This window comes from Pleurodeles waltl, chromosome 12 (assembly GCF_031143425.1).
Source record: "Pleurodeles waltl isolate 20211129_DDA chromosome 12, aPleWal1.hap1.20221129, whole genome shotgun sequence".
NCBI classification, from domain to species: Eukaryota; Metazoa; Chordata; class Amphibia; order Caudata; family Salamandridae; genus Pleurodeles; species Pleurodeles waltl.
The window spans coordinates 656,045,362-656,072,608 of record NC_090451.1 but is presented as its reverse complement, the minus strand read 5'-3'; the positions used below and the strand labels follow the sequence as shown (position 1 = coordinate 656,072,608).

The 27,247-nt window shown below is 44.9% G+C and overlaps 1 protein-coding gene across 1 annotated transcript in view; it reads right to left on the bottom strand.

Annotated features, from left to right (window-relative positions):
- LOC138268576 (unconventional myosin-Ie-like) overlaps positions 1-27,247 on the bottom strand; it is a 110,362-nt gene that overhangs the window by 9,759 nt on the left and 73,356 nt on the right. Inside the window, exons 19-26 of the mRNA XM_069218355.1 lie at positions 19,037-19,181; positions 18,325-18,439; positions 16,394-16,563; positions 15,790-15,935; positions 14,424-14,570; positions 9,432-9,589; positions 5,935-6,009; positions 4,196-4,388 (exon numbers count right to left, since the gene is read on the bottom strand). Of these exons, the coding sequence (XP_069074456.1) occupies positions 4,196-4,388; positions 5,935-6,009; positions 9,432-9,589; positions 14,424-14,570; positions 15,790-15,935; positions 16,394-16,563; positions 18,325-18,439; positions 19,037-19,181 (1,149 nt within the window). The remainder of the gene's footprint in view (positions 1-4,195; positions 4,389-5,934; positions 6,010-9,431; positions 9,590-14,423; positions 14,571-15,789; positions 15,936-16,393; positions 16,564-18,324; positions 18,440-19,036; positions 19,182-27,247) is intronic.

Sequence of the window (27,247 nt, the reverse complement as noted above, 5' to 3'; positions counted from 1 at the left end):
TGTCGTCTTACGATCTCCACAGGATATCATTGGATCCTAATACGGAGGATGAGACATCCGTCACACTTGTACCTGAGTATTCCCCTCCATCAACTTCTAAATTAGGCCCAGAGTGTCTTGGTTTTCTATTACCTTGAGCTACGCTGGGTAAAGTAGGGAATACTTCAGCTCAAGTTCCTTCAGTCATCTCTACCACCATAAAGGAGTCCTTCTGACATTGAACTGTCATGGTAAAGACCGGGAATAGCCGCCATCAAAGACTCTGCTGTCCTGACTGCGCTGAGGAGAAGTTCCCAGTCCTGGTAATTTAGAAGTCTCATCACAATCGGCCTCGGGGGAGGGCGGTGGGGAGATACCAGGCTGGGACTCGGTGGGCACGGGTCACAGTATACATGGGAGAAAGGCCCCAGGATGTACCTGCTCCCACAGCCAGCCCCCAATGAAGGTCTTGGCATTGGAGCCCTCAGTTTTTTCTGGCAAGCCCACAATTTAGAGGTTATTAAGCCATGCCCTGCCTTTGTGTCCTAAACCCGGTGTCCCAGAAGATTTACACACTCCACTAGTGCACATAGGTCTTGTGATGTAGGTTTGGACTGTGGAACAAGCCCAGCAAGGGTCGTGTCAGTTGTGTGCAATTTCTCTTTCAACTTTTTTTAGTTGCCTTGCAGTGCATTCAAGTCTATGGCTAGTGTGTCTATTTTGTTCTCCAGCGCCATTCAGAAGTCCCATATCACCATGACAATCTGGGTGGCGTCACTAGACTTCAATGGTGTGTCCGAGGGACTCAGGGCTGGGATTGACTCATTCAGGCTCAACGTGGGGGTGGCTTGTAGATGCAAAGGCATGCTGATTTGGGCCTCCCCATGATGTAGCTCCCCAAGGACCCCCCCAATAAAGCCTGGATGCCACGGAAACAAATTGTTAGCGCTGTGGGAAGGGGGTAGAGTAAGGCCCAGTCTCCTGGGCTGTGGTCACACATGAAACACATCTGGCAAGGGCACAGTCCGTTCACAGCCCATCTGCCACCTCTGATGATTAGTGTAGAGTATTAGGAATTATCTCAGTATGTGATCTCCAAGTAGTTCAGAGAACAAACATTTAATTATTTTCCAATCATGTGCCTACTCAGTTTGTTGCCATATTTCCACAAAACCCAATGTTAAAAACAGGATGTACCCCCAACTGCAAGAATGGAAAGTCAACAAAATAACTTTGTGGTTAAACAGAGCTGGCACTGTAGGAAAGTGCTACCTCGCTGGCATAGTTACCCCCACATTTTGCCTGATGTCAGTGTGCTTGCACTGTAGTTCACTGGGCTCCTGCTAACCAGGACCCCAAGTGACAGTGCTCTCTCCCCGAAATTCAGTTGTTTGTTACTTTCCAAACCTGCAACTGGCATACTGGCGCACCCCTGTAAGTCCCTAGAATATAGTACCTAGGTACCAGGCCACTGGTGCACCAGGCGTCCCCATGGGTTGCAGCAGGTATTATGCCACCCATAGGAGCCCATCAACACTGTGACTGCAGGCCTGCCATAGTAGCCTGCGTGAAAGGGTGCATGCACCCTTTCACTGCCAAACCTAACCACTGCATTTAGACATAAGTTACCCCTCTAGTAGGCTCTTCAGCTCAAAGGCAGGGTGCATGTCTCTAAGTGTGAGGGTACTCCTGCATGAGCAGGGTACCCCAAAACACCACAGGCCAATTCCTGTAAGTGCTGGTAAGCCATCTTAAGGTATGTAGTGGACACTGGTCAACACAAGTGGTCCAACTAAATAATAGCTACTCAGAACCTAGGCATGTCTGTTATCAAACATGTTGGAATCACGCAACTACACCGATTCCAGTGTTAGTTGCATGATACCATGTACTCTGGGGTTTCCCTAGGGGATCCCCAAGTTCTGCCTGTGTAGCCTTACTGGATCCAGCTCCCAGCCTGCACTGCTCCTGACCCCAGACACTGTTCTACCCTCTGGCTGATGATTCAGGCTCAGGCCGGAGGAGCAGGACAAAGGATTTCCTGCAAGGTAGAGTTGATACCACCTCTCTCTGTGTATTAGGTGTCTAAGGGGTGGGGTGGCCACTGAGCGCCCCCAGACTGCTTCAAAGGGCACATTTGGTGCTCTCCTTGCATAATCTGGTTTGAACCATTTCAAGAAGCCCCAGTTCCTGCTCTGGCACAAAACTACACTAAGGACTGGGGAGTGACCACCTCTGTTGGCCTTCCTGTGTGCTGAGGACAAGCTATGACTCCCCCTCTCAGGTAGAGACTCCTGGACCTGGCTGGTCCCCACAACTTTGCAAACTTCTCTTCTGCTACTATTTGCACTTGCCAGTGCTTGTCGGTGACCTGGCTGGTCATTGACCCTCCTGCGATCCGGCAACCGTCGAGAGACCGCTTGTAGGCAACCCCTGGGTTTTCCGACTCCTGGTCCCCACCGCTGGACTGCTTCCACTAACTTGCAGGAACTTCATATTCAGGAGGGTGGGCATTGCCACCTGCACCACCTGGGCACCTCCTTGGGTGCTGGACTCTGTCCCCTTTCTTTGCAGGTCCTCCACGTCCGGAATCCATCCCTGGGTTACAGTGGCCTAGCCCACGGGTCGTAACAGCAGCTGGACAATCTGAGGCTTCCACAGTCTTCAGAGAGAGTCTCTTCTCCCTCTGAATCCTGGTCTCTAGTGTACATACTCCTGTCTTCAGGGTATCCTCTGGTAAAGGCACTCTCCATCCATCCTCTTGCCTGCGGGGCCTGTGGGAAGGGTCCTAAATTCGGCAAACTCCAATCACTACGCTCTGTGTTATCCTATGGGACAATGGGGTGGGTAACTGGCGGACTCCTGGTTGCTGGTGTCACCTGCTATACTTACACCTCTGGTGTTCCTAACTGTCCTCAGCCCCTGGCTAACCACCACACCTACCTTGGAGTCCCACTTTTACATTCCACTTTTTTAGTATATAGTTTAACCCTCCCCTAGGGCGCTGTATATGTCTATGCTTTTCTGATGGTTATTTTATATGTATAATGGTATGTAATATCTCCAAAGGGAGATATACCAATATCAGTTTAGTACTAGTGCTCTAATAAACTAGCCTTTATTTTTGCAACAATTGTGTGGTTCTTTCTCATGACTAAGTTATTGTCTGACTAATGTGGTATTGCAAGTGCTTTACATTCCTCCTGGATAAGCTTTAGCTGCTCGCCTCAGCTACCACTAGAGAGCTTCTGCTATCTGGACACCTATTCACTATCACTAAGGGTTGGATGTACTCCGTATAGGATGCCACACCATAGGTGTACACCATAAACTGAGCAAGTCTCCTACAGGCACCATCAAAATCCCCTTTTTTGGCCACAATTTACCTTCAATTTGCCACTAATCTGAGTTCTAGATCTCCACTTCTTACTATGGCCAGAAATACACAAACCCACCCAGGGCCAGTTTCAGCTCCAGTGGCGCCCGGTTCACCAATCTTTTTTGGTGACAATACACCCCTCCCCACCTCCCACAAACTCCTCCTCAGACTCCCTCACTACCACCTGGCAAAAGTGCCTCTTCTCTCCATAGCCGTGCTCTCAAATATATTTTATTTGTTTTAGAGTGCCGATTAAGGTTGACTTTACTAATTCACTCTGCTATCCACATAAAATACAGATCTGTTATTTGCAGCAATCATATTAACCCTCCACGTTACTTCATGGTGAGTCAAAACTGCCACTAGAGAAAACACTGACCCCTCTCTCTCCAGAGGGAACATTATTCACAAGAGTTAATATTGCCACCTGGAAGCTGGGTGCACAAGGAACTCTGCTGCTGTTAAATTGTACATTATTGCTGAACACAGCACCCCCAATGAGGTTGGTGCCCCCTCCCCCCCGGGTGAGCCCCTAGGGCGGCCACACCATTTGCACCACCCTAACGCCCGCCCTGACCCCACAAGCCCTGTTTCCAGGACACTCATTTTTCCAGATGACCTCCCCACTACATCTACAGTGTCCTTCCTAGGTTCCAAACCCTTCACACAGTGGCCACTCCCTTTCCATGGCCAGCTGCCCCTGGACTGAAGCAAAGAGAAATGTCATCAGGTGTGAAAGGTAGAAATAGACAATGGAGTTTAATGGTTGGGAGCAGGCGAAGAGAAAGGAGGCCCACATAAACCACTTCCAGAGTACCCAGTGCTTCCAATACTCACCCGGCTACACCCTGGTCCGGCACACTCATAAAGTCCATGTTGATTTGGCCCTGAGGGGTCTTGGCCCTTGGATTGGTTGCTTGCCGGGGCAATGATGGCGTGTCCATGCTGCTCTGTCGTTTAATTAACGAAAGTCTCTGTCCTGCCTGCAGCTTACTATTCGGCCTGGTGCTGGTGCCATTCCTCCTTGTTCCTACCAGAAAATTAAGAAAAAAATGCTATTTTGAACATCCAATGCAAAGCACTTCTACCATGGGCGTGGGGGAGGAGGGGCACGCAAGGGCAAGAGGGTCCGATCCGGTTGTATTATTCTAGAACATCAAGTAGTCTATGTCATTAATACCCATTCATCAGTCTATATCCAAAAGGGCATACCGCAGCAGTCTGACCACAAATTGACCAGCACCCGCAGTAACCTCACCCGAGGACCAGCTACTCTCCTCCTAACAGATACACACAAAACTGGCATGTTAGAAGCAAGGTTGTTGATGAAGAAAAAGTCCAATTTCATGTTGATTGGTCAAAAGGCATTACATGTATAAGCATAGAAAAAAAGTGATTTTAAATGAAAACTTAACTAACTATAGCTACGTAGTTGTTGCAGACTGCAGTATTTTATGTATGTATACGTATATATATATATACGTATATATATATATACGTATATATATATATATATATATATATACACACACACACACACACACACACACACACACACACACACACACACACACACACATTTACACAGACCTAGATATTAGACCCAGAGACCAACTTGCAAATGTACTTCCCAGATGCAAGCCCTTGATATCCTGTACACAATCTGATTCAGCCAACAGTTAGCAGCCACATAAATAGAATTTACTCACTGTGATCAAAAACCCATAGCTTTATGGTCTGCCCACTTTTCTACCTGCCTGCTATAGTTAGCAGCCTTTCAGACCTAGCAGCAGACAATCTCTTCCAGCTAAAAACCTCACGTTACTGGGTAGCACATAAAGTGCCCAGTTAATATCCTCTGTAGATGGTGATTAGTTTTCTATTTCTCAATAATTGCATGTGTTATTAGGAAATTCTAACCATAAGAAAATGATTCTGGCATTTTTTTTCAATATACCATTATTCACAAATTTCTTTAGAACTTTTTTCACCCTGTTGATAAACCATTCAGGTAAAAGGCTAGTCTTGAAGAACCAGTATCTTCAGGTTACATTTATCTTCTGGTTAATGTATGGTAGGGATTCTCCCACTTAGGATCCTTCCTGTCCCTTGGTACCCCAAGTGCTGTTTTCCCCTCCTAGTGATGCTCCCTATTCTGCTTTACTCCTCCTATTTTTGTTTATAACTCCTATACCTTCCTAACAACTACCCAAATTATGAGTCCACTATCCTCTTTACCCGTCCCCCTCTTATCTTTCCACCTGCATCTCCTTGTCCTCTGTCTTTCTGTGTTGACTTTTTTTAGCCAATGGTTAGCAATAGAAACAAGAGGAAGACTAAATGCAACTTTTTGTTTTTTAAAGAATTACCTCCTACACAAAAAGAATATTCTATTTTCTTGGAAAAAGTATTTCATTACTTTGACATTTGTCTACATGGAATTTTGTCAATCTGGTCTCTCAGGATTTCTTTGCTATGGAAACTCATTAAATTGACAGAATTTCCTCTTATGATCACACATCAGGCAACCCATCACAGTCAGCAGAAAGACATGCCGGACTGTTGTAACCACTCACCTGCTGGAGGATACCCCTGGTTCTGGGGAGCCCGGTCTAAATACTGGCTTTTCCTCATATCCTTCCGTGAGGGCCCTGCAAAATAAACATTCAGGGTCAGTCAGGACTGATAATTCTTGGTGTAAGAATCTGGTCTCTTGTGACTCTGCTTCCCTTTCTACCCAATGGTAACCACAGTAGCAACAAAAGTCTACTAAGAGAAACATCTTTAAGGTGCGATTTGTGATCCTGATGTAGTTCCTTCATATACTTACAACGCTAAACCTTTGTTCTTCAATATGATGGCTCGGTCAAATGAAACCCGGAGCCAATTCACAGGCAACACAAAGAAAACTCACCAAAGGGCTCTCCTAAATCGAATCAAACAAATTCACCTCAGATTTCACCCAATAAACCTATTGTGTTCACTGCATGACTGGCACAAATAATGCAATGCACTCTGAATTTCCACCATTGACATTTTATTCCACCTGGTGGACCCTTGTGATTTATTTGTATGAATCCTATTTAAAACAATCATCTTCCAGCTAAAAAAACAACCATAAACCTGTGTAATTTCAGCTTTGAACTCTGACATGTTTTTCAATTTATTGTCCAGTCTCACCCGGAAACCCATTTAATTCTATCTAGAGGTCCACAAGGCTAAAGTTGTAGCATGCTTACATTACAACAAGCAACTGAGTAAATGACTATTGTATTGATTATTTGAATGCAAATTTAGCTTGAGAATCATAGTTTGACACCGCTGATGGTACCTATTTGCAATTTGCTTTAGATTTGGCTGCACACCCTTAAAATTCCAAAGTATCATTTATCTACCACTATGATTCCTTTTCAAATGAATTCCAAGATGATTTTTTTTTTCTTTTTTAAACATAGGTCCTTCAATTTCAAAAGGCATTTCCAAAACCCAAGCCAAATGGTTGTTAAAGTCCTAGAAGTCTTGCACAAACCATTTGATGCGAACATTATTCCATAAGCCAATGAAATTAAGTCTCCAGAAATTCTACCATGTAGCTCTTGAAATATCTCGCAGCTCTACCACAAGCTTTAAAAATCATTTTTGGCACTCTCTAGCAGGTCTGAGCATTCCATTTTGATCGTTACCCATAATGCTTGGCGGTGCCATCTGAAACATGTTCCCTAAACCCTTACAGATACAGCTGAAGGCGAATACCTATTATTCATATGTAACTAAACAAGTATTGCATTCTTAGTACTGAACCATGTATTCTGGGTTAGAATGCCAATTATAACACACACATTAATCAAAACAACCTACACAGTCAAAAACATACAAAATACAAACGTATGCCATGATACTTTTAGGCATACCAAAACATGTATAAAAATGTTTACTGTTTTATATTCTCAGATATTTTCCAATTCATCAATACAGTGCGTTTTCAATAGCATACATACCAAATCCATCAAAAATTCAAGCCTAAAAACTGATTATCTAGCTTCCATTTCAAACTGGACATTGAAAGAACAGAAATATGAGCATTTCCAGATTCTGCCACACAGCTGGCAAATACTCTCATTTTAGGAATACCAGCTCAAATGTACATCATTTGGCCTATCCTACCGCTGAGAAGGAATTTCTAAGTAAGACAAATTTTGTGTACAAACTTTCAAGCCTAAAGCCTAGAATTACTCTTTCTACTAATATCATGAAATCAACAGCTTGTGTAAACTTGGCTATACATAGTGAAAAGGACTAACAATAGGCACGTACACAATTTACACTCTATAAATGCATTATCAGGGCAAAGCCTGGCTATGCTGACCAGGCCTTTCATCCTCAACACCCAAAGCAAAAAGCAAAATTAAAATAAAGTGATCTGCTGTGACATCGAAGAATAAAGATAAAAGGTTGCTTGTCATGGCGAAAATGAAGAACAGTATTTGAAACAGAAAGCAGTGCAGTTTCTGCAGAGCACCTAGGGTGGAAACCAGACTGAATAGAAAACAGAATATTGCGAGTATGAATTAATGCTGACAGCATGTTGAAAACAATACTTTCCAGAATTTTTTAAAGAAACAACAACAGAGAGATCTGAAACTAGAAAAATGATAAGGATCGAGAGAGGGGTTTTCTAAAGTGGGAGAATGGTTGCTGATTTGAAAAGTGAAAGAGAAATTCCAGAGGATGGGGAAAGATTACAAAAGCTAGGCCAAGTGAGAGGCTTAACTAGTTTTGAGGGGAGAAGATTCAAAGAGGTAGCAGCCAGTGGGCTGGCTAAGACAGCTGGTCCCGAAACCAACTAGAAGCAGGCTAAGATGAGAGTAGCAAAGAATACAGTATTCTTTGAAAAAGTGTTTTTCTTTTAGTTAAGGCCTATTGCCAGAAAAATAGTACCAAAGCTCCTTCAGTTTAAAGAATTAAATGGTATCGTTTATGCACTAATCGTTTTGGCATAGATCAGTTTCTGTGCTTTCAGTCAAATTTGCATTTTATTTATGCCATTTTGATTTATTTTAATTCATGTTTTCTCCGAGTGTTCTTCATAATGATATAGGTTTACAGATGAGGGATGGAAAAACGCTCTTCAATATGATTGCAAATTATAGTAAATACTTTACAAGCCTTGTGTATGACAGGTCATGGCTGGGCATGTGCAGGATTGCTAAATCCACCGCATGGCTCTACTTAAGAATGGTTGGATAGCCTCTCCATTCTTGGCCGAGTGTGTTCAGCACAGCCACATCCATCTGCACTAATCGTCTTCATCCCCAGGCAACCCACTGGCACTCTTCTACTTACAATAGCACAGATAACATCCGCACTATTAGCCAAGCGTTGCAGGATTGCCAAATCTACCTGCACTCCTCTATTTACTACAGCTGGGGTACCCTACCCAGGCCCCTCTACGTAAGTGCAAAAATAATGCCCGTGCACTCTGTTGTGCAGAGGTAGGCTTCTTGCAGCCTTGGCATGTAGAACCTGTATGGAGCACTTGGGCAGTAGCATCAATAATGAAGTGTTTTGTTTAGCAGGAAGCCCCCTCCAATATATACCTATTGAACCTTTGCCACCATTAACTCTGCTGGGAGCTTCATATCTCCCAAACATGCCTGCATGACTTGTGCTGCTGTTTGCTCTGCAGGAAGCCCTTCTGACCTATGTATCTGTATGACTAGCCTTCCTGTAAACTCAACAGGTAGATCCTTCTCACACATTGTGATGTTATTACTTGTTCAATATCATCTTTTCAGGGATCACCCTTTCTCACATTTGACTTGCATTACTTTACCCCTGGAGAGACTTCCATCTCACTCTAGAATAATGCCAAGGGTGCTTTCATGGTTGGGTCATGGAACACAGCTCAATATGGCCAATATGGCGAATATATACAAGTTCAATTACTGCAGGATGTTCCCGCTCCTTTCGTTGGCTTAAGTGATCATCTGCAATAAATGTTCTGCAGGAAGCTTCCTCAAAGATGTTACAGTACATTAGTTCCATCTCAGCATTTGACCTTCAGAACACTTACGTGAGTTCTTGGGCAGGCCTGGTCCAATGCTGACATTCAGCACCTTGCCGTTGTTCTTCAGTACAGCAACATCGCCATGCTGCACCTGGAACTGAATCTGACGGGATCCTGCAGCCCCCCAGGGAGCCCAGCCGTCCTTCTTCACCTTAAACTCCAGCCTAGCACGCAAAATACAGTGAAGTGAGATCGACGCAAGCGCCATACATGGGAGGTCTCCATCCCCCCACATATTCCAGTAAGCCTTCCCCCAGCTCAGACCATTTCAATGATGTCTAAATGAATCACAAAATCAAAAATGGTTACACTCGAGGAAACAATACAGAAACCTAGAAATAGTTATCTTCCTTAAACGGGTACTTTTCACATCACCTAGAGAAATTCACATGAACCCAAAAACAGTCACACCATGAAATGTCCAGTTCAGTTTGGAACTCTCTCCAATACAAAGCTAGAGTACGCCAGAAATTTGTATTGGGACATATGTAATGATCACTGGTTGAGCGGTCTCTCAGTAGCAGTCTTCTTAAAATGTGATTCTCTAATAAATTACAAAATTTACTATAGTGTTGCTTTGACATATTCTGCAATTTTGTTTACATTATAAATTCATTACTTCACCCTCAAAAACTACTGGGTGCCTAGTTCAAACTGGAAAGATACCATCTTGCTGAACTTCAGAAGCATCAGTGTGCCAGCGAATAGGTTTAATTATTTAAAGACTACAAAAGTATATATATATATATATATATATATATATACACATACATACATACATACACACACACACACCACTGTCATACGGCCCCAATAAATGAGACACACTCATGTTTGGCTAAAAGTCAAAAGAAGAATTTGATGTTGGAAAATCAAATAAATAAGACTCCCGGAAGAGCAGAAAAATCCTGATCACACTGTCAAGACTGGGGAAGACCACATAAGAACAACCACTGACAAAGTCAGCGGACTGGACTTCATAAACTTGATGCACTTTAGGCAGTATTGAATGTAGCATAATATTGTTAATATCAGCTTGACACAGAGGCTGAGCCTATCCTTAAAATATGAAGTACGCATAGGGGATATTCACACATGTGCTGTAAGCTTATTATTCCCTTCAATCATTTTGGTTACAAAAAAAATAAAAAAAACAGATTGAAACTCTAATATGAAAAGGGCAAATTGATCCCAGAATTTTGTTATCCGTGCAATGATCTTTGCAGGATGCCTTGTTTCCTCACAGCTGGTTTAATACTGCACTTCTATGTCTCAAGTAACAGTGTTGTTTCTCACTGAGTGGTATCCATGGGACCCCTGCACCCTACCACTTCGCTAATGCCATCCACAGTTACATCAGTACCTCGGGAAATCTATTGTCTCTATGTAGGATACCTACCTATTACTATCTACTGCCTTCTTTCACACACTTCCCCCTCAAGCTGTATTTGCCATATCACCTGTAAAGAAATGGCTCCCTGTTGCAGTTACCCCCCACTTTTTGCCTGATACTGATGCTGACTTGACTGAGAAGTGTGCTGGGACCCTGCTAACCAGGCCCCAGCACCAGTGTTCTTTCACCTAAAATGTACCATTGATTCCACAATTGGCACACCCTGGCATCCAGATAAGTCCCTTGTAACTGGTACCTCTGGTACCAAGGGCCCTGATGCCAGGGAAGGTCTCTAAGGGCTGCAGCATGTATTATGCCACCCTAGAGACCCCTCACCCAGCACAGACACACTGCTTACCAGCTTGTGTGTGCTAGTGAGAACAAAATGAGTAAGTCGACATGGCACTCCCCTCAGGGTGCCATGCCAGCCTCTCACTGCCTATGCAGTATAGGTAAGACACCCCTCTAGCAGGCCTTACAGCCCTAAGGCAGGGTGCACTATACCATAGGTGAGGGTACCAGTGCATGAGCACTGTGCCCCTACAGTGTCTAAGCAAAACCTTAGACATTGTAAGTGCAGGGTAGCCATAAGAGTATATGGTCTGGGAGTCTGTTTTACACGAACTCCACAGCACCATAATGGCTACACTGAAAACTGGGAAGTTTGGTATCAAACTTCTCAGCACAATAAATGCACACTGATGCCAGTGTACATTTTATTGTAAAATACACCACAGAGGGCACCTTAGAGGTGCCCCCTGAAACTTAACCAACTATCTGTGTAGGCTGACTGGTTCCAGCAGCCTGCCACACTAGAGACATGTTGCTGGCCCCATGGGGAGAGTGCCTTTGTCACTCTGAGACCAGTAACAAAGCCTGCACTGGGTGGAGATGCTAACACCTCCCCCAGGCAGGAGCTGTAACACCTGGCGGTGAGCCTCAAAGGCTCACCCCTTTGTCACAGCCCAGCAGGGCACTCCAGCTTAGTGGAGTTGCCCGCCCCCTCCGGCCACGGCCCCCACTTTTGGCGGCAAGGCTGGAGGGAACAAAGAAAGCAACAAGGAGGAGTCACTGGCCAGTCAGGACAGCCCCTAAGGTGTCCTGAGCTGAGGTGACTCTAACTTTTAGAAATCCTCCATCTTGCAGATGGAGGATTCCCCCAATAGGATTAGGGATGTGACCCCCTCCCCTTGGGAGGAGGCACAAAGAGGGTGTACCCACCCTCAGGGCTAGTAGCCATTGGCTACTAACCCCCCAGACCTAAACACGCCCTTAAATTTAGTATTTAAGGGCTACCCTGAACCCTAGAAAATTAGATTCCTGCAACAACAAGAAGAAGGACTGCCTAGCTGAAAACCCCTGCAGAGGAAGACCAGAAGACAACAACTGCCTTGGCTCCAGAAACTCACCGGCCTGTCTCCTGCCTTCCAAAGAACTCTGCTCCAGCGACGCCTTCCAAAGGGACCAGCGACCTCTGAATCCTCTGAGGACTGCCCTGCTTCGACGACGACAAGAAACTCCTGAGGACAGCGGACCTGCTCCAAAAAGACTGCAACTTTATCCAAAGGAGCAGCTTTAAAGAACCCTGCAATCTCCCCGCAAGAAGCGTGAGACTTGCAACACTGCACCCGGCGACCCCGACTCGGCTGGTGGAGAACCAACACCTCAGGGAGGACCCCCGGACTACTCTACGACTGTGAGTACCAAAACCTGTCCCCCCTGAGCCCCCACAGCGCCGCCTGCAGAGGGAATCCCGAGGCTTCCCCTGACCGCGACTCTCTGAAACCTAAGTCCCGACGCCTGGAAAAGACCCTGCACCCGCAGCCCCCAGGACCTGAAGGACCGGACTTTCACTGCAGAAGTGACCTCCAGGAGTCCCTCTCCCTTGCCCAAGTGGAGGTTTCCCCGAGGAAGCCCCCCCTTGCCTGCCTGCAGCGCTGAAGAGATCCCTTGATCTCTCATTGACTTCCATTGCGAACCCGACGCTTGTTCTAACACTGCACCCGGCCGCCCCCGCGCCGCTGAGGGTGAAATTTCTGTGTGGGCTTGTGTCCCCCCCGGTGCCCTACAAAACCCCCCTGGTCTGCCCTCCGAAGACGCAGGTACTTACCTGCTGGCAGACTGGAACCGGGGCACCCCCTTCTCTCCATTGAAGCCTATGCGTTTTGGGCACCACTTTGAACTCTGCACCTGACCGGCCCTGAGCTGCTGGTGTGGTGACTTTGGGGTTGCTCTGAACCCCCAACGGTGGGCTACCTTGGACCAAGAACTGAACCCTGTAATTGTCTTACTTACCTGGTAAAACTAACAACAACTTACCTCCCCCAGGAACTGTGAAAATTGCACTGTGTCCACTTTTAAAATAGCTATTTGTGAATAACTTGAAAAGTATACATGCAATTGAAATGATTCAAAGTTCCTAATGTACTTACCTGCAATACCTTTCAAACAAGATATTACATGTTAAATTTGAACCTGTGGTTCTTAAAATAAACTAAGAAAAGATATTTTTCTATAACAAAACCTATTGGCTGGATTTGTCTCTGAGTGTGTGTACCTCATTTATTGTCTATGTGTATGTACAACAAATGCTTAACACTACTCCTTGGATAAGCCTACTGCTCGACCACACTACCACAAAATAGAGCATTAGTATTATCTCTTTTTACCACTATTTTACCTCTAAGGGGAACCCTTGGACTCTGTGCATGCTATTCCTTACTTTGAAATAGCACATACAGAGCCAACTTCCTACATCACCCATGTAGTATTCCTTCATACCTGGTGCCATACGCAGCAACTGGTTGTGCTAGCTTATTTACGTGTGCAAGAGGCCCTGCACACTTTTAGTCCCTTGGCGGACAGCACACAAGAAATTTAACTCGTCACCTAATGCAATCTACAACACCCATCCAGTCTACACCCTAACTTCACTGCCACCCAGAGCACCCAGCTACCTGCCCACTACCATCAAAAGCACCCTAGGACCCCCATCTGGTGGCATCCAGAGCACCTTCTAGTCAGTAACAGATGCAACATTGGCACATCTCAACTCCTTGTACAATACTATTCAAAGCACCTGTGCTCCCTACTTGCCCATTCAAGTGACCCGTTCACCTTACACCAAATGTCTTTCTTTGTCCAGTGTTATTCATAGAACTCATGTGCCCTCCCTCAAAAGCAGTTTCCACCCAGAGCACCTTGCACCCTACCTCACATTCCACTGACATCTGGCGCACTGGTAAACCTTTCTTCTTCCAAGCTATCTACCACGTACAAAAGCGACAACTATGACATTCGTCATGGGCCATGAAAAATGAAAAACTTAAAGTCCTTGCTCTTCAAAAATATCATTTTCTGAGTTGCTTAGGGTCTGCTGATATTGCAGAAGCGCCAAGAACCCAATTTAAAGAAATCTTAACATCACAACAAATTATTGACCATAACACAACACACCTCCTAACACTGTGTCTTCATTTGGCATCGAAACAGCTCTGGTTGACCATACCTCTTCATCTTGAGAATATTCTCTAAAAGTCGACTCATTCTCTGGTTGCAGTCTTAGAACAGCCCATCCCACCCATGTGCTCTCCTGGCAAACTCACAGGTTGCTGAACTTTAGTTGCAGTTGCTTCTGGGTTCTCTCCTCGTAACGCTTGTATAGAAGGCTCAGGAACTCAGTCTTGAACATGGACTCCAGGACACTATCGTACTGTGCCTCGTGAATGATGAAAAAGTCGTCCTGCAGAGTACTTGTGGTAAAAGAAGCCGGATACACAGTGTGAGCGAAATTAGAAAAAAAATATTAACTCTTACATTCACCAGCCTGAGACATCTCCTCCGACAGGATGCCATTCCTGACCAACTCCACCACTGCAAGCAGTATCCTCCTCATGCCCTGGTCCCCATCTTGTGCAGTCCAGTGCTCCTACTTCTCTTCATCAGCCACTCACTCACACTGCACATGGTTAGCAGCATCTCATCCACATGCCCCATCCACAGCAGGTATTCTCTCCCTCTTAAGCAGCTGTTTCTCTCCACCCCAGCAGTCATTCGTCACTCCTTATTCTGAGCAGTTTTTCCACCTTCCCACCATCCCCAGGAGCCCACATTCTGGGGCTTGATGTTTTCCAGACAATTCTTGCCCCATCTCTCCTTTTCAGGAGCACCTGCCCTCACATTCGGCATCTCCAGTAACACCTCGCTCACTAAAATTCAGAGTCTGTAGCACAATCACCTTTACTTTTCAACCTCAGAAAACACTTGTCTCACCCCCCCGTTCTTACCACCCCCTTCAGCACTCACTCACAAGAGACCCTTGCTGCATTCACATCCTCAGGAGCCTCCTGCCCAACTTTACTAAGAAACCTCTTACTCCCAATTCCCTCAATCCACTTGACCCTTCCCTTTGGTCTGCATAACCATTTGTTTTGGCTGTTAGCGCCAGGACACTGTTAAGTAGCTGAGCACATTATGAATTCCGTCCATTCATTGCTCAACCCCCATGTGTTCCTGGCCTCCTACACTTCATATTACAATTCTCCCCTCTACACCACAATCATCAAAAGGCCCTTTGCTCCCCATCCAACATAATAGCAGGATTATTCTCGGCTTTCCATTTTGGGTAGCCCCTTACCTTTCTCATCAGGTTTTTACCCAATTCTCATTCTGAACAGCCACTTCCCTGCCCCATCCATAGCACAAACATGTGCCCTATTTCAAAATGTGAGGCATCTCTTGCAGCCCCCACCCTCCTCAAATGTCCAGGAGCCACTTTTCCTGGTTCCTAGTCTGGGGATGGTGATCTCTCCCAAACCTTAGAAGGCCAGTTTCCCTGCTATTCAAGCAGAGGCCCATCTTCACTCCCCTCCCCAGCGTGCACCTGCCCCACTGTTCCGTGGCCGTCATCTTCTCTTTTAAGGGCTCAATGTATCTTCCCTTCACAAGGCAGTGGGTGGTTTCTTTTATTACCTCATTGAGACACTTTGGATCTTCTCCAGTTCAATTTTCCGTTTCAGGACCTCCTTAATCATGCCCTTTTCTGGCCCCTGCTTCACCTTTTCTCGGCCAATCAGATACAGGAATTTGGGCGTCAGGATCAGGTCTCGCTTCACGATCTACAGGCAAAGAAAATTGATGAGAACTGCTCCCAGTAACTTTGAGCAGAGATCTTCAGTGTTACCTATTGAGTATTGCATTAGGATATGTAATCGTCTCACGCTCCCCGAGTGAAAGATCCATTAGCAATGATGCGTCCACTCTTCGCATTTCATAAGTGACAATGAAAATTTACCCTATGCACAACTGGAGACAGCCAGGCTTATAGCATAATTAATAGATCAGAATTTGCCATGTCAGACATACACGCCTCAGTAAGGCTATCAGTAATAGGGCATTAGTGGCAGATCTGGTATGCCTGACACTCGTATGGCTACCACTGCCTGATGCGCCTCTCAGATGAACCAAACTTTCTTAGGCAATTTAACCCATGCGATCCAACTAGTGAAAGAGACTTCTGTGTCAACAAGGGCTATGCCCTTGCTACTGCCCTGCGTTTTCACACTTCCAGACCTACCTTGAACCTACGGTCATATTTAGTCACTGTGTCAGAGAAGTCAATGCGTTCTCGGCGCCCGACAAACTGCTTCAGCTCTGGCCGGTTCTCGATACCAATGTAGTCACCCACAAAATTTCTGTTGATACTATTGTGCCGGCGCTCCTTCTTGTTTAGAACAATGTTTGATGCTACAACAGAGAGAGAGCAAGCTTGTAAGTGAGGAAAGCATCAGCAGAGGACACAAGGTATCCCATTTAGGGTAAGAGAAGTTTATCAAACTCACTTTCTTCTTTGCATTCTGGTGCATACACTTTGGGTTTTCCTTTCACAAATGCAGGAATAAATACCTCAGTGCAAATCCAGGACTGGATAAACTATCCATCAGAGATCTCCACATCCTAGTGTATGTAGATTTCACTATCTGTCACTCCTTGCTGTCCTGAAGTGGACATCAGGATGCAGAACAATAAAGAATTTCCCAATATATGTGGTTCTCTCACAGTATCATGATATTCAATGTGCACTGCAATTATGGTGATACTAGAAAGAATGAGGCAGTTCTGGGACATGACTCTGGGATTAATGTTAAATTGGCCACTACTCAAATGAAGCAACATCATTATTTGCCACAGGAACGCAAAGTACATCAGTTCAAATTAGAATCTAAAAAACATGTGGGCTAAAAGTGGATTAATGTAATGGAATGATCTGGCTTAATCCAGAATAATAAATATGTTTGCACATATTCTGGGGAAAACTGAAAAGCACAACAAATTACTCAAAATCCTGGAAATGAGAACTGAATATATATATATATATATATATATATATATATATATATATATATATATATATACACACACACACACACACACAATAAAGAGCAAGGTAAATAAAGTGATTGCTATTTGGCCTTCTTATGTCATTTGTGTGCCCTTCCACAATGTCACCTTCTGTTTTACTTACATTCTTTATTTACGCAACATACCAAGGCCCTTATTATGAACTGCCCATATTTTGGTGCTGTAATACGAGGGCATGAATCACAATTCTTGATGGTATCCTCAAACCAAAGTGCTAGAATTAGGAGTTATGTTCCACAGAATGGGAAATAAAACCAGGACCCTGGAACACAGACTCCAATTCTTTGTTTTTCCCCCATTCTGAGGAATATAACAGGTCCAAATCCACATCCATTTATCACCTGCTTGAAAAGCAGGGGGCTTGGTTGCATCCTGTGATGATAGATGTTCGGTGGGCACCTGGAGGAGAGTTGGGTATAGAGAGGAAAGCTTCCCCAATGTGCTGCAGGCAGTGGGTGGGTCGGAGCACGACAATAGCTGCTTTCTGCCCCAGCAGCTCTTTTGTTGGTTTCAGTGCGGTAACTCCAGGCCCAGAGACACCAGAAAGTCACTAATCGCCTGAAGTGGTATGCGCTATGAAATACCAATCTAGGAAACTCAAAATAAAGGCCATCGTGGAGTATTTATGTCTGTTTTCTACTCCTACTGTCTATACTCACAACCGGTAAGGAAATCGTTTTATAAATTACCATACAAAACAATACAATTGTTCAAATATGATAAGTAAATGTGGAGTGCTAAAAGTAATTACACTGGGGTTTACCTAATTTTTCTAAATCTTGGATTTGAAATAGTATTGATTCAGGAGTACTACTGGTAAGTACTGAAATATTTGTTCCCTTCAAGCTATCAATGAAAATACCAAGACTGGGTAACCAACTTACAAAATGAATGAGCCAGAACATGGACAGTGAAACAAAACAATGTCCTCAGCACACTGCAATCATAATACATACACGTATACCTAAATATGCAATTTCCCACCCTATGAAACATTCAGTTTGAATCACCAAGGAATGTACATGCCTCTACACCGCCCTTCTTTCATAAATCCTACTTTACACTTTAGACCATGGGTATCCTCACCTTCCTCTCTCATCTTAATGTACTTGCGTACAGCAATGTGTTTGCGCCAGGCCTTCTGTATCATACGAGCATAGCCATCGTACTTCCGCTCCCGCATTTCCTCTAGAAGAAAGAGCTGAGGAGCACAGAGAGGCTTGTTAGGCATCAACATTCTGCCATCCAGACCCACATCACGTGCCCACCCGACGACTACCAAACTACCCGACCTCTGTCCCAACTAACCTAAAAAATATCCAGTGTGATCACTAATCAAATAAATCAGTTCCTGCACATTCAAATCTTCATTCACTCTTCACCCAACTCTATGGTGCATACCATCCATTTCTGTACTGTGAATACTACCACCAACCATCGCACCATCAGCCAATACTTGTATACAGTGCCCAAGCACAATTATTGATCACAATCTCCACGTCATGCAACTACCATCACTCACTCGAGTCCTTGACCTAACCATAAACATTTCTGCTGTGTACCCACCACCCAAACAATGTCTTCCCAAAAGGAAACATTTTGTAGCTTTTCCACAAACATCAATATTAAGATCATGAAGGACTAGTTTTATCATCCACTCCATCATCCCTGCTGTCCACCACCACTTACATTCCCAAACCAACCACATACCTCTTTGCAGCCATTATATCCGTATTTATTACTGCCCAAGTCTCCATCTTCCCATCCTGCATACTCACTCCCCTTCCGATTCACTCACCGATTCAGGAGCCTTGATGAAGATTTTGGACTTGCCGAGCTGGTACTGATCGGCGTCCATGTTGACAGATCTTAGGAGATGCACAACACCCTGCTTCTCGTCCCCTTTCCAAGTTGGCCAGGATTCCTTTGTCAGGATTGCATACCTATTAGAAGAAAGCAAAAAGGAGTAAAATGTGACAATAAGAACCTGGACGATCAACAAATAAAAAACTATAATTCACATGTAACTTCATTAGTATTGGGCTCTTTACTTGTATTGTATGGATATCTTCTTATGTTTTCTGTACTTCCTTGCCACTAAGGCTAAGAAGAAATATATGGAAAATGTCACTTACCCAGTGTACATCTGTTCGTGGCATGAGACGCTGCAGATTCACATACTGTGCATTATCCTGCCATCTAGTGTTGGGCTCGGAGTGTTACAAGTTGTTTTTCTTCAAAGAAGTCTTTTCGAGTCACAAGACCGAGGGACTCCCCCCTTTCGGCTCCACTGTGCATGGGCGTCGACTCCGTCTTAGATTGTTTTCCCCGCAGAGGGTGAGGTAGGAGTTGTGTATATAGTAAAAGTGCCCATGCAATGGAGTATGTATGTACATAATGTGAATAAAAATAGTATATATTTACAAATTTACAAATGTCCAAGTTTCATCAACTTAGAAGGGCTACAGGCTCCCGGGGAGGCGGGAGGGCGCATGTGAATCTGCAGCGTCTCATGCCATAAACAGATATACACTGGGTAAGTGACATTTTCCGTTCGATGGCATGTGTAGCTGCAGATACACATGCTGTGCATAGACTAGTAAGCAGTTATCTCCCCAAAAGCGGTGGCTTAGTCTGTAGGAGTTGAAGTTGTCTGAAATAATGTTCTTAATACAGCCTGTCCTACTGTGGCTTGTTGTGTTGTTAACACATCTACACAGTCATGTTTTGTGAATGTATGAGGCATAGACCATGTGGCTGCTTTACAGATTTCTATCATAGGTATATTTCCTAGAAAGGCCATTGTGGCGCCTTTCTTCCTAGTGGAGTGCGCCTTTGCCGTAATAGGCAGATCTCTTTTTGCTTTAATATAGCAGGTCTGAATACATTTCACTATCCATCTGGCAATGCCTTGTTTGGATATTGGATTTCCTGCATGAGGTTTTTGGAAGGCTACAAACCTTGCGAAATTGTTTTGTTCTATCAATGTAATATTATTAGTGCTCTTTTGATGTCTAACGTATGTAAGGCTCTTTCGGCTACTGAGTCTGGTTGTGGAAAAAAGACTGGGAGTTCCACTGTTTGGTTTAGGTTGAACGGCGATATAACTTTTGGTAAGAACTTTGGATTTGTATGGAGAACCACTTTATGTTTATGTATTTGTATAAAGGGTTCTTGTATAGTGAATGCTTGTATTTCACTTACTCTTCTAAGAGATGTGATAGCTATTAGGAAGGCTACTTTCCAGGTTAAGTATTGCATCTCACAAGAGTGCATGGGTTCAAATGGTGGACCCATGAGTCGTGTTAATACAATATTGAGGTTCCACGAGGGAATTGGTAGTGTTCTTGGGGGTATGATTCTCTTTAAACCCTCCATAAATGCTTTGATGACTGGGATTCTAAAGAGTGATGTTGAATGTGTAATCTGCAGATAGGCAGATATTGCTGTGAGATGTATTTTGATAGAAGAAAATGCTAATTTTGATTTTTGTAAGTGTAATAAATAGCTTACAGTGTTTTTTTGCAGAAGCATGTAGTGGTTGAATTTGATTATTATGGCAGTAATAAACAAATCTTTTCCATTTGTTTGCGTAACAATGTCTTGTAGTAGGTTTCCTAGCTTGCTTAATGACCTCCATACATTCTTGTGTAAGGTCTAAATGTCCAAATTCTAAGACTTCAGGAGCCAGATTGCTAGATTGAGCGATGCTGGATTCGGGTGTCTGATCTGCTGTTTGTGTTGAGTTAACAGATCTGGTGTGTTTGGTAGTTTGATATGAGGTACTACTGACAGGTCCAGTAATGTGGTATACCATGGTTGGCGAGCCCAGGTTGGTGCTATTAGTATTAGTTTGAGTTTGTTTTGATTCAATTTGTTTACCAGATAAGGAAGGAGTGGGAGAGGGGGAAAAGCGTACGCAAATATCCCTGACCAACTCATCCATAACGCATTGCCTTTGGACAGAGGGTGTGGATACCTGGACGCGAAGTTTTGGCATTTTGCGTTTTCTTTTGTTGCGAATAGGTCTATTTCTGGTGTTCCCCAGCATAGAAAGTAAGTTTGTAGTATCTGGGGATGAATTTCCCATTCGTGTGTCTGTTGGTGAGCTCGACTGAGATTGTCGGCCAACTGGTTTTGAATTCCTGGGATGTATTGTGCTATTAGGCGAATGTGATTGTGAATCGCCCAATGCCAAATCTTCTGTGCTAAGAGACACAGTTGTGATGAGTGTGTCCCTCCTTGTTTGTTTAAGTAATACATTGTTGTCATGTTGTCTGTTTTGACAAGAATGCGTTTGTGGACTATTAGCGGTTGAAATGCTTTCAATGCTAGAAACACTGCTAACAGCTCTAAATGATTTATATGCAGTGGCCGTCCCATTGTCCCTGTTGGGATCACGTACTGAGGCACTGGGTCTTGGAATGGCCGCCCTTGGATACATTTATAGGATTCCACCATTGAAGCGAGAAGTGTGTTTGGCGGTCTATCAACACTAGATCTTGAAGTTGACCCTGTGCTTGTGTCCATTGTGTTGCTAGGCACTGTTGTAAGGGCCGCATGTGTAGTCTTGCGTTTGGGACAATGGCTATGCATGAAGACATCATGCCTAGGAGTTTCATTACAGACCTCGCTTGATAGTTGGTTTGAGTACATGTTTAGTATTACATTTTGGAAGGCTTGTACCCTTTGTGGACTTGGAGTGGCAATCCCCTTTTGTGTGTTGATTGTTGCTCCTAAGTATTGTTGTATTTGACACGGTTGTAGAGAACCCTAGTTTATGAAGGGTTTCTATGACGTATTTTGTGTGTAGAAGACACTGTTGCTGAGTGCTGGTTTTTATTAACCAATCGTCTTAGTAAGGGAATACGTGCATGTGCTGTCTCCTGATGTGAGCGGCTACTACTGCCAGGCATTTTGTAAATACTCTTGGGGCTGTTGTTATCCCGAATGATAACACTTTGAATTGGTAATGCACGCCTTGGATTACAAACCTTAAGTATTTCCTGTGGGAAGGATGTATGGGTATGTAGAAATAAGCATCCTTGAGATCTAATGTTGACATGTAGTCTTGTTGTTTGAGAAACGGAATCACGTCTTGAAGTGTCACCATGTGAAAGTGATCTGATTTGATGTAAAGATTCAGGCGGTCATTCTGACCTTGGCGGACGGCGGAGGCCGTCCGCCAAGGTACCGCCGTCAGAACACCGCACCGCGGTCGAAAGACCGCGGCGGGGATTCTGACATTTGCCCTGGGCTGGCGGGCGGCCGCCATAAGGCCGCCCGCCAGCCCAGGGCAAATCAACCTTCCCACTAGGATGCCGGCTCAGAATTGAGCCGGCGGAGTGGGAAGGTGCGACGGGTGCAGTTGCACCCGTCGCGTATTTCAGTGTCTGCTGGGCAGACACTGAAATACTTTTTGGGGCCCTCTTACGGGGGCCCCTGCCGTGCCCATGCCATTGGCATGGGCACGGCAGGGGCCCCCAGGGGCCCCACGGCACCCCCTACCGCCATCCTGTTCATGGCGGGAGAGCCGCCATGAACAGGATGGCGGTAGGGGGTGTCTGAATCCCCATGGCGGCGGAGCGCGCTCCGCCGCCATGGAGGATTCAGACGGGCAGCGGAAAGTCGGCAGTAGCCCGCCGGCTTTCCGCTTCTGGCCGCGGCTGTACCGCCGCGGTCAGAATGCCCGGCGGAGCACCGCCAGCCTGTTGGCGGTGCTACCGCCGACCTCCGCCCTGGCGGTAATTACCGCCAGGGTGAGAATGAGGCCCTCAGTGTTCTGAGGTCTAATATGGGTCTCAGTGTTTTGTCCTTTTTTGGAATTAGGAAATACAGGGAGTAAACACCTGTTCCTTTTTGATGGTTGGGTATTAGTTTTATTGCTTCTTTTTGTAATAATGCTTGGACTTCTAGTTGTAACAGGTCTAAGTGTTGTTTGGACATATTGTGTGCTCTTGGCGGCACATCTGGTGGCAAATGTAGGAATTCTATGCAATAACCATGTTGGATAATGGCTAGGACCCACGCATCCGTAGTTATGTGTTCCCAGTTGTGGTAATATTCTAAGTCCCCCCCCCACTGGTGTTGTGTGGTGGGGGTTTGTGACATTGAAGTCACTGTTTAGTTCGTGGGGTTTTTGGGCTCTGGAATTTCCCTCTTGTTTTAGGGAACTGTCCACCCCTATATTGTCCTTGAAAACCTCCTCTCTGATACTTGCCCTGATATGTGGGTCTGACTTGTGAGGTGGAAGGCTCTGTGGTTTGGGCCCGAAACCCCCCTCTAAAGTGCGGCTTCCTAAAAGTACCTCTGCTATGTGGGGAGTAGAGCGCCCCCATGGCTGTGTCCGTGTCTTTTTTCAGTTTTTCTATCGCCGTATCCAGCACCGGCCAAAATAATTGTTGTTCATTGAAAGGCATATTCAGCACAGCCTGCTGAATTTCTGGCTTAAATCCGGAGGTCCGTAGCCATGCGTGTCTCCGAATGGTTACCGGCATGTTTACTGTCCTGGCTGCCATGTCTGCTGAGTCCATAGCCGACCTTATTTGGTTGATGGAGATAGTTTGGCCCTCCTCGACAACCTGTTGGGCACGTTTCTGGAACTCTTTGGGAAGGTGTTGAATGAGATGTTGCATTTCATCCCAATGTGCCCTATCGTATCTGGCCAGTAGAGCTTGAGAATTGGCAATTCGCCATTGATTGGCTGCCTGTGCTGACACCCTCTTGCCTGCTGCATCAAATTTCTGACTTTCTTTGTTGGGCGGTGGTGCGTCTCCAGAAGTTTGTGAGTTTGCCCTTTTCCGGGCTGCTCCTACTACCATCGAATCAGGAGTTAACTGTTGTGTAATGAACACAGAGTCAGTAGGGGGAGGTTTATATTTCTTCTCCACCCTAGGTGTGATGGCTCTGCCTTTGACTGGGTCCTGAAACACTTGTTTGATGTGTTTTAACATGCCTGGCAGCATTGGCAAGCTTTGGTATTGGCTGTGCGTAGATGACAGGGTGTTGAACAAGAAGTCATCTTCTATGGGCTCTGCATGCAATGCTACATTATGAAATGTAGCTGCCCTGCATGTAAGCAGTACTGTCCTCAGGTGGAGAAGTTCTTGCCGGGTAGCAATCAGGACTATTGTCAGAGACCGGTGCATCAACAAATCCCATGCATCCGGGTCATCTTGGCTCATCCGTGTGTGTTGGTGACTGCATCATTGGGGGTGTTGCTACCGGGGACAGATGTGGCGACTGTGTTGGCGATTGTTGTGGCGAAAACTGTGGTGGTGTTTTTCCTTTAGCCACTTTCGCTTTTGGCTGCATTTCTGCCTCTTGGAATGCGAGCGTCCGCTTCATCTTTATTGGAGGAAGAGTTCTGATTTTCCCCGTGTCTTTTTGTATATGGAGCCTCCTCTGGGTATGGTCTGGCTCTCCCATGCCCAGTTCTTGTTCAAATCTGTGACCTTGTAATTGTGTGGAAAGGCCTTGTTCCTCTGTATAGGAGCTTTGTTTCGGATCCGAGGCTGCATTTTTCGGCACCGAAATCTCTTCGACAGTCTTTTTTGGCTCCGAGGAAACCTTTTTGACTTTCGGGGTGCCGAGTCTGTTCGGAGCCGGTATCTCGACCAGAGTCGAATGTCTTTGGCTGCTGGGAGGCCTTTTCGGTGCCTATGTTTGGTCACCGTGTTTTCGGGTTAAGCCATGGCCTGTTGGCGGTGGCGTCCCCTTGGCCTTCATTATTTGAGTGAGTTTTTGCCGGGGCTGGTTTACTCACGGTTTGCTGCGTCTTTGGCTGCTCACTCTCGGACTCGTCCGAGTCTCGAATGGAGAATCTCTCCTCTTCTTCGATGTCGATGTGCCCGGCCGGTGTCGATGCCATCTGGAGTCTTCGAGCTCTTCGATCCTGCAGTGTTTTCTTGGTTCGAAATGCCCGACAGGCCTCGCAAGTATCCTCTTTGTGTTCGGGGGACAAACACAGATTACAGACCAAGTGTTGGTCTGTATAAGGATACTTTGCGTGGCAGTTGGGGCAGAAGCGGAAGGGGGTCCGGTCCATGAGGTTTGAAGATGGATGCGGTCGGGCCGACCAGGCCCCGCTGAGGAGTGGAAGCCCCGAAGGGCCGCCGGAGCTCTTCTTTCTTCGGTGTCGATGTGCTAGCACTAACCCGGTACCGAGCGCAAACAATACCGTCAAATTTTCCGATGGATAACTATCTTTTCCGAACCGAAATACGGAGCGAAGAGGAACACGTCCGAACCCGATGGCGGAAAGAAAACAATCTAAGATGGAGTCAACGCCCATGCGCAATGGAGTCGAAAGGGAGGAGTCCCTCGGTCTCGTGACTTGAAAAGACTTCTTCGAAAGAAAAACAACTTGTAACACTCCGAGCCCAACATTAGATGGCAGGATAATGCACAGCATGTGTATCTGCAGCTACACATGCCATCGAACATTATCTATATATATATATATATATATATATATATATATATATATGGAAAATGTCACTTACCCAGTGTACATCTGTTCGTGGCATGAATATATATATATATATATATATATATATATATATATATATATATATATGCCTTTAATTGCCATTCTAAAACAAGAAATGAGATGAAGCAGATAATATTTTAATCTGAATGACCACATATAACAAGGGCATTGACTACCTATTCCTTAACTATCACATGAGGAGTCTTCATTAATTTCTTTTGTAAAAATATGACGATAGTTTACATACTTTGTTTTCACATAGGGTAGGGTCCCCCCCACGTTTTTTTTTTTCTTCTGAGCAGGTGAGAAGAGGATAGGAAAAGCCTCTTACATCTCACCAGTATTTTACTTATCCTTTTTGTTACTCATGTACCCTTCCTGTTTAGGTCTGGGCTAAAGACAGCTTCAACTCTGTGATACTTCTCATGTAAGCAATTAAAACCATTAATGGAAAAAAACATATATATGTGTATATATACACACACAAACAAACAGACATATACACATATGCTATGTGGCAGCCTTCTTCATCCCTTGTTCTGTTCAACAGTCATACCCAATTTGCTTCCACAGACCACAGGATACAGCACAGCGGAATGGGTCAGCTGGCTCTCTTGCATGAGTTTTGCCATTTTGCCTAATAACATGTGCACATCAGCCTAAAAAGAAATGCACTTTAGTGCCAGGACCATTGGACTAGTTCTGGACCATGTCAAGTGCTTTTTTATTTCCACTATTCATCCTTTTTAAATCATCCTTGTATGGTTAAAACATGACTTCATATTATTATAATTCTAACCCTGTAGTAGGTTAGCTTTATGCCAATAAGAATCTTGCCTGCTAGAAAGCACCTACTCCATTCAAAGTATATGTAATGTTTTATTCATTTTAAAATTTGAAAGTTTTATTACAGGCTTACGGCTCTATATGCAGGTGTGCCGCAGTATCTAGTGAGGAAACTACAGACTGTATAGAATGCCACCCCTAGGCTTGCTCTCAGTCTGCCCAGAACGGAGCATATTTCTTTGCATTCGCAAAATTTACACTGGCTTCCTGTGAATATGCGGATCTTATTCACGACTTCCCTTTTAATGCACAGAGGGCTTCATCATTCTGGACCCAACTACCTGTCCTCTAGGATCTCATACTACATACCTTCGAGAAACCTGTGTTCCACAAATAACTTATTCTGGCCACAATTCCCAGGACTCGCCTGGCTTAGGCTTGCGGGCATTCCTTTTCCTTTTTGGAGCAAGGGGGCTGGAACAACTTGCCTTTAGAACTTAGTCATATAAATGTTGAAGGTTTGTTCAGGAAAAAGCCCAAAACAACTTTTTGTTCAGTAGCCCTGCTTCTATCTTCCCTTACTGTACTGCATAGTGCCTGGGACACTCTGAGTAGCCGCGCACTCTATAAATCCCTGTACATCTATACTTCTAGCAACACTTTCATGTGTCTCTCATCAAGGCCAAGCCGCCTTGATTTATTTCTGTCAACAACAGCAAAATAGGAATTCCA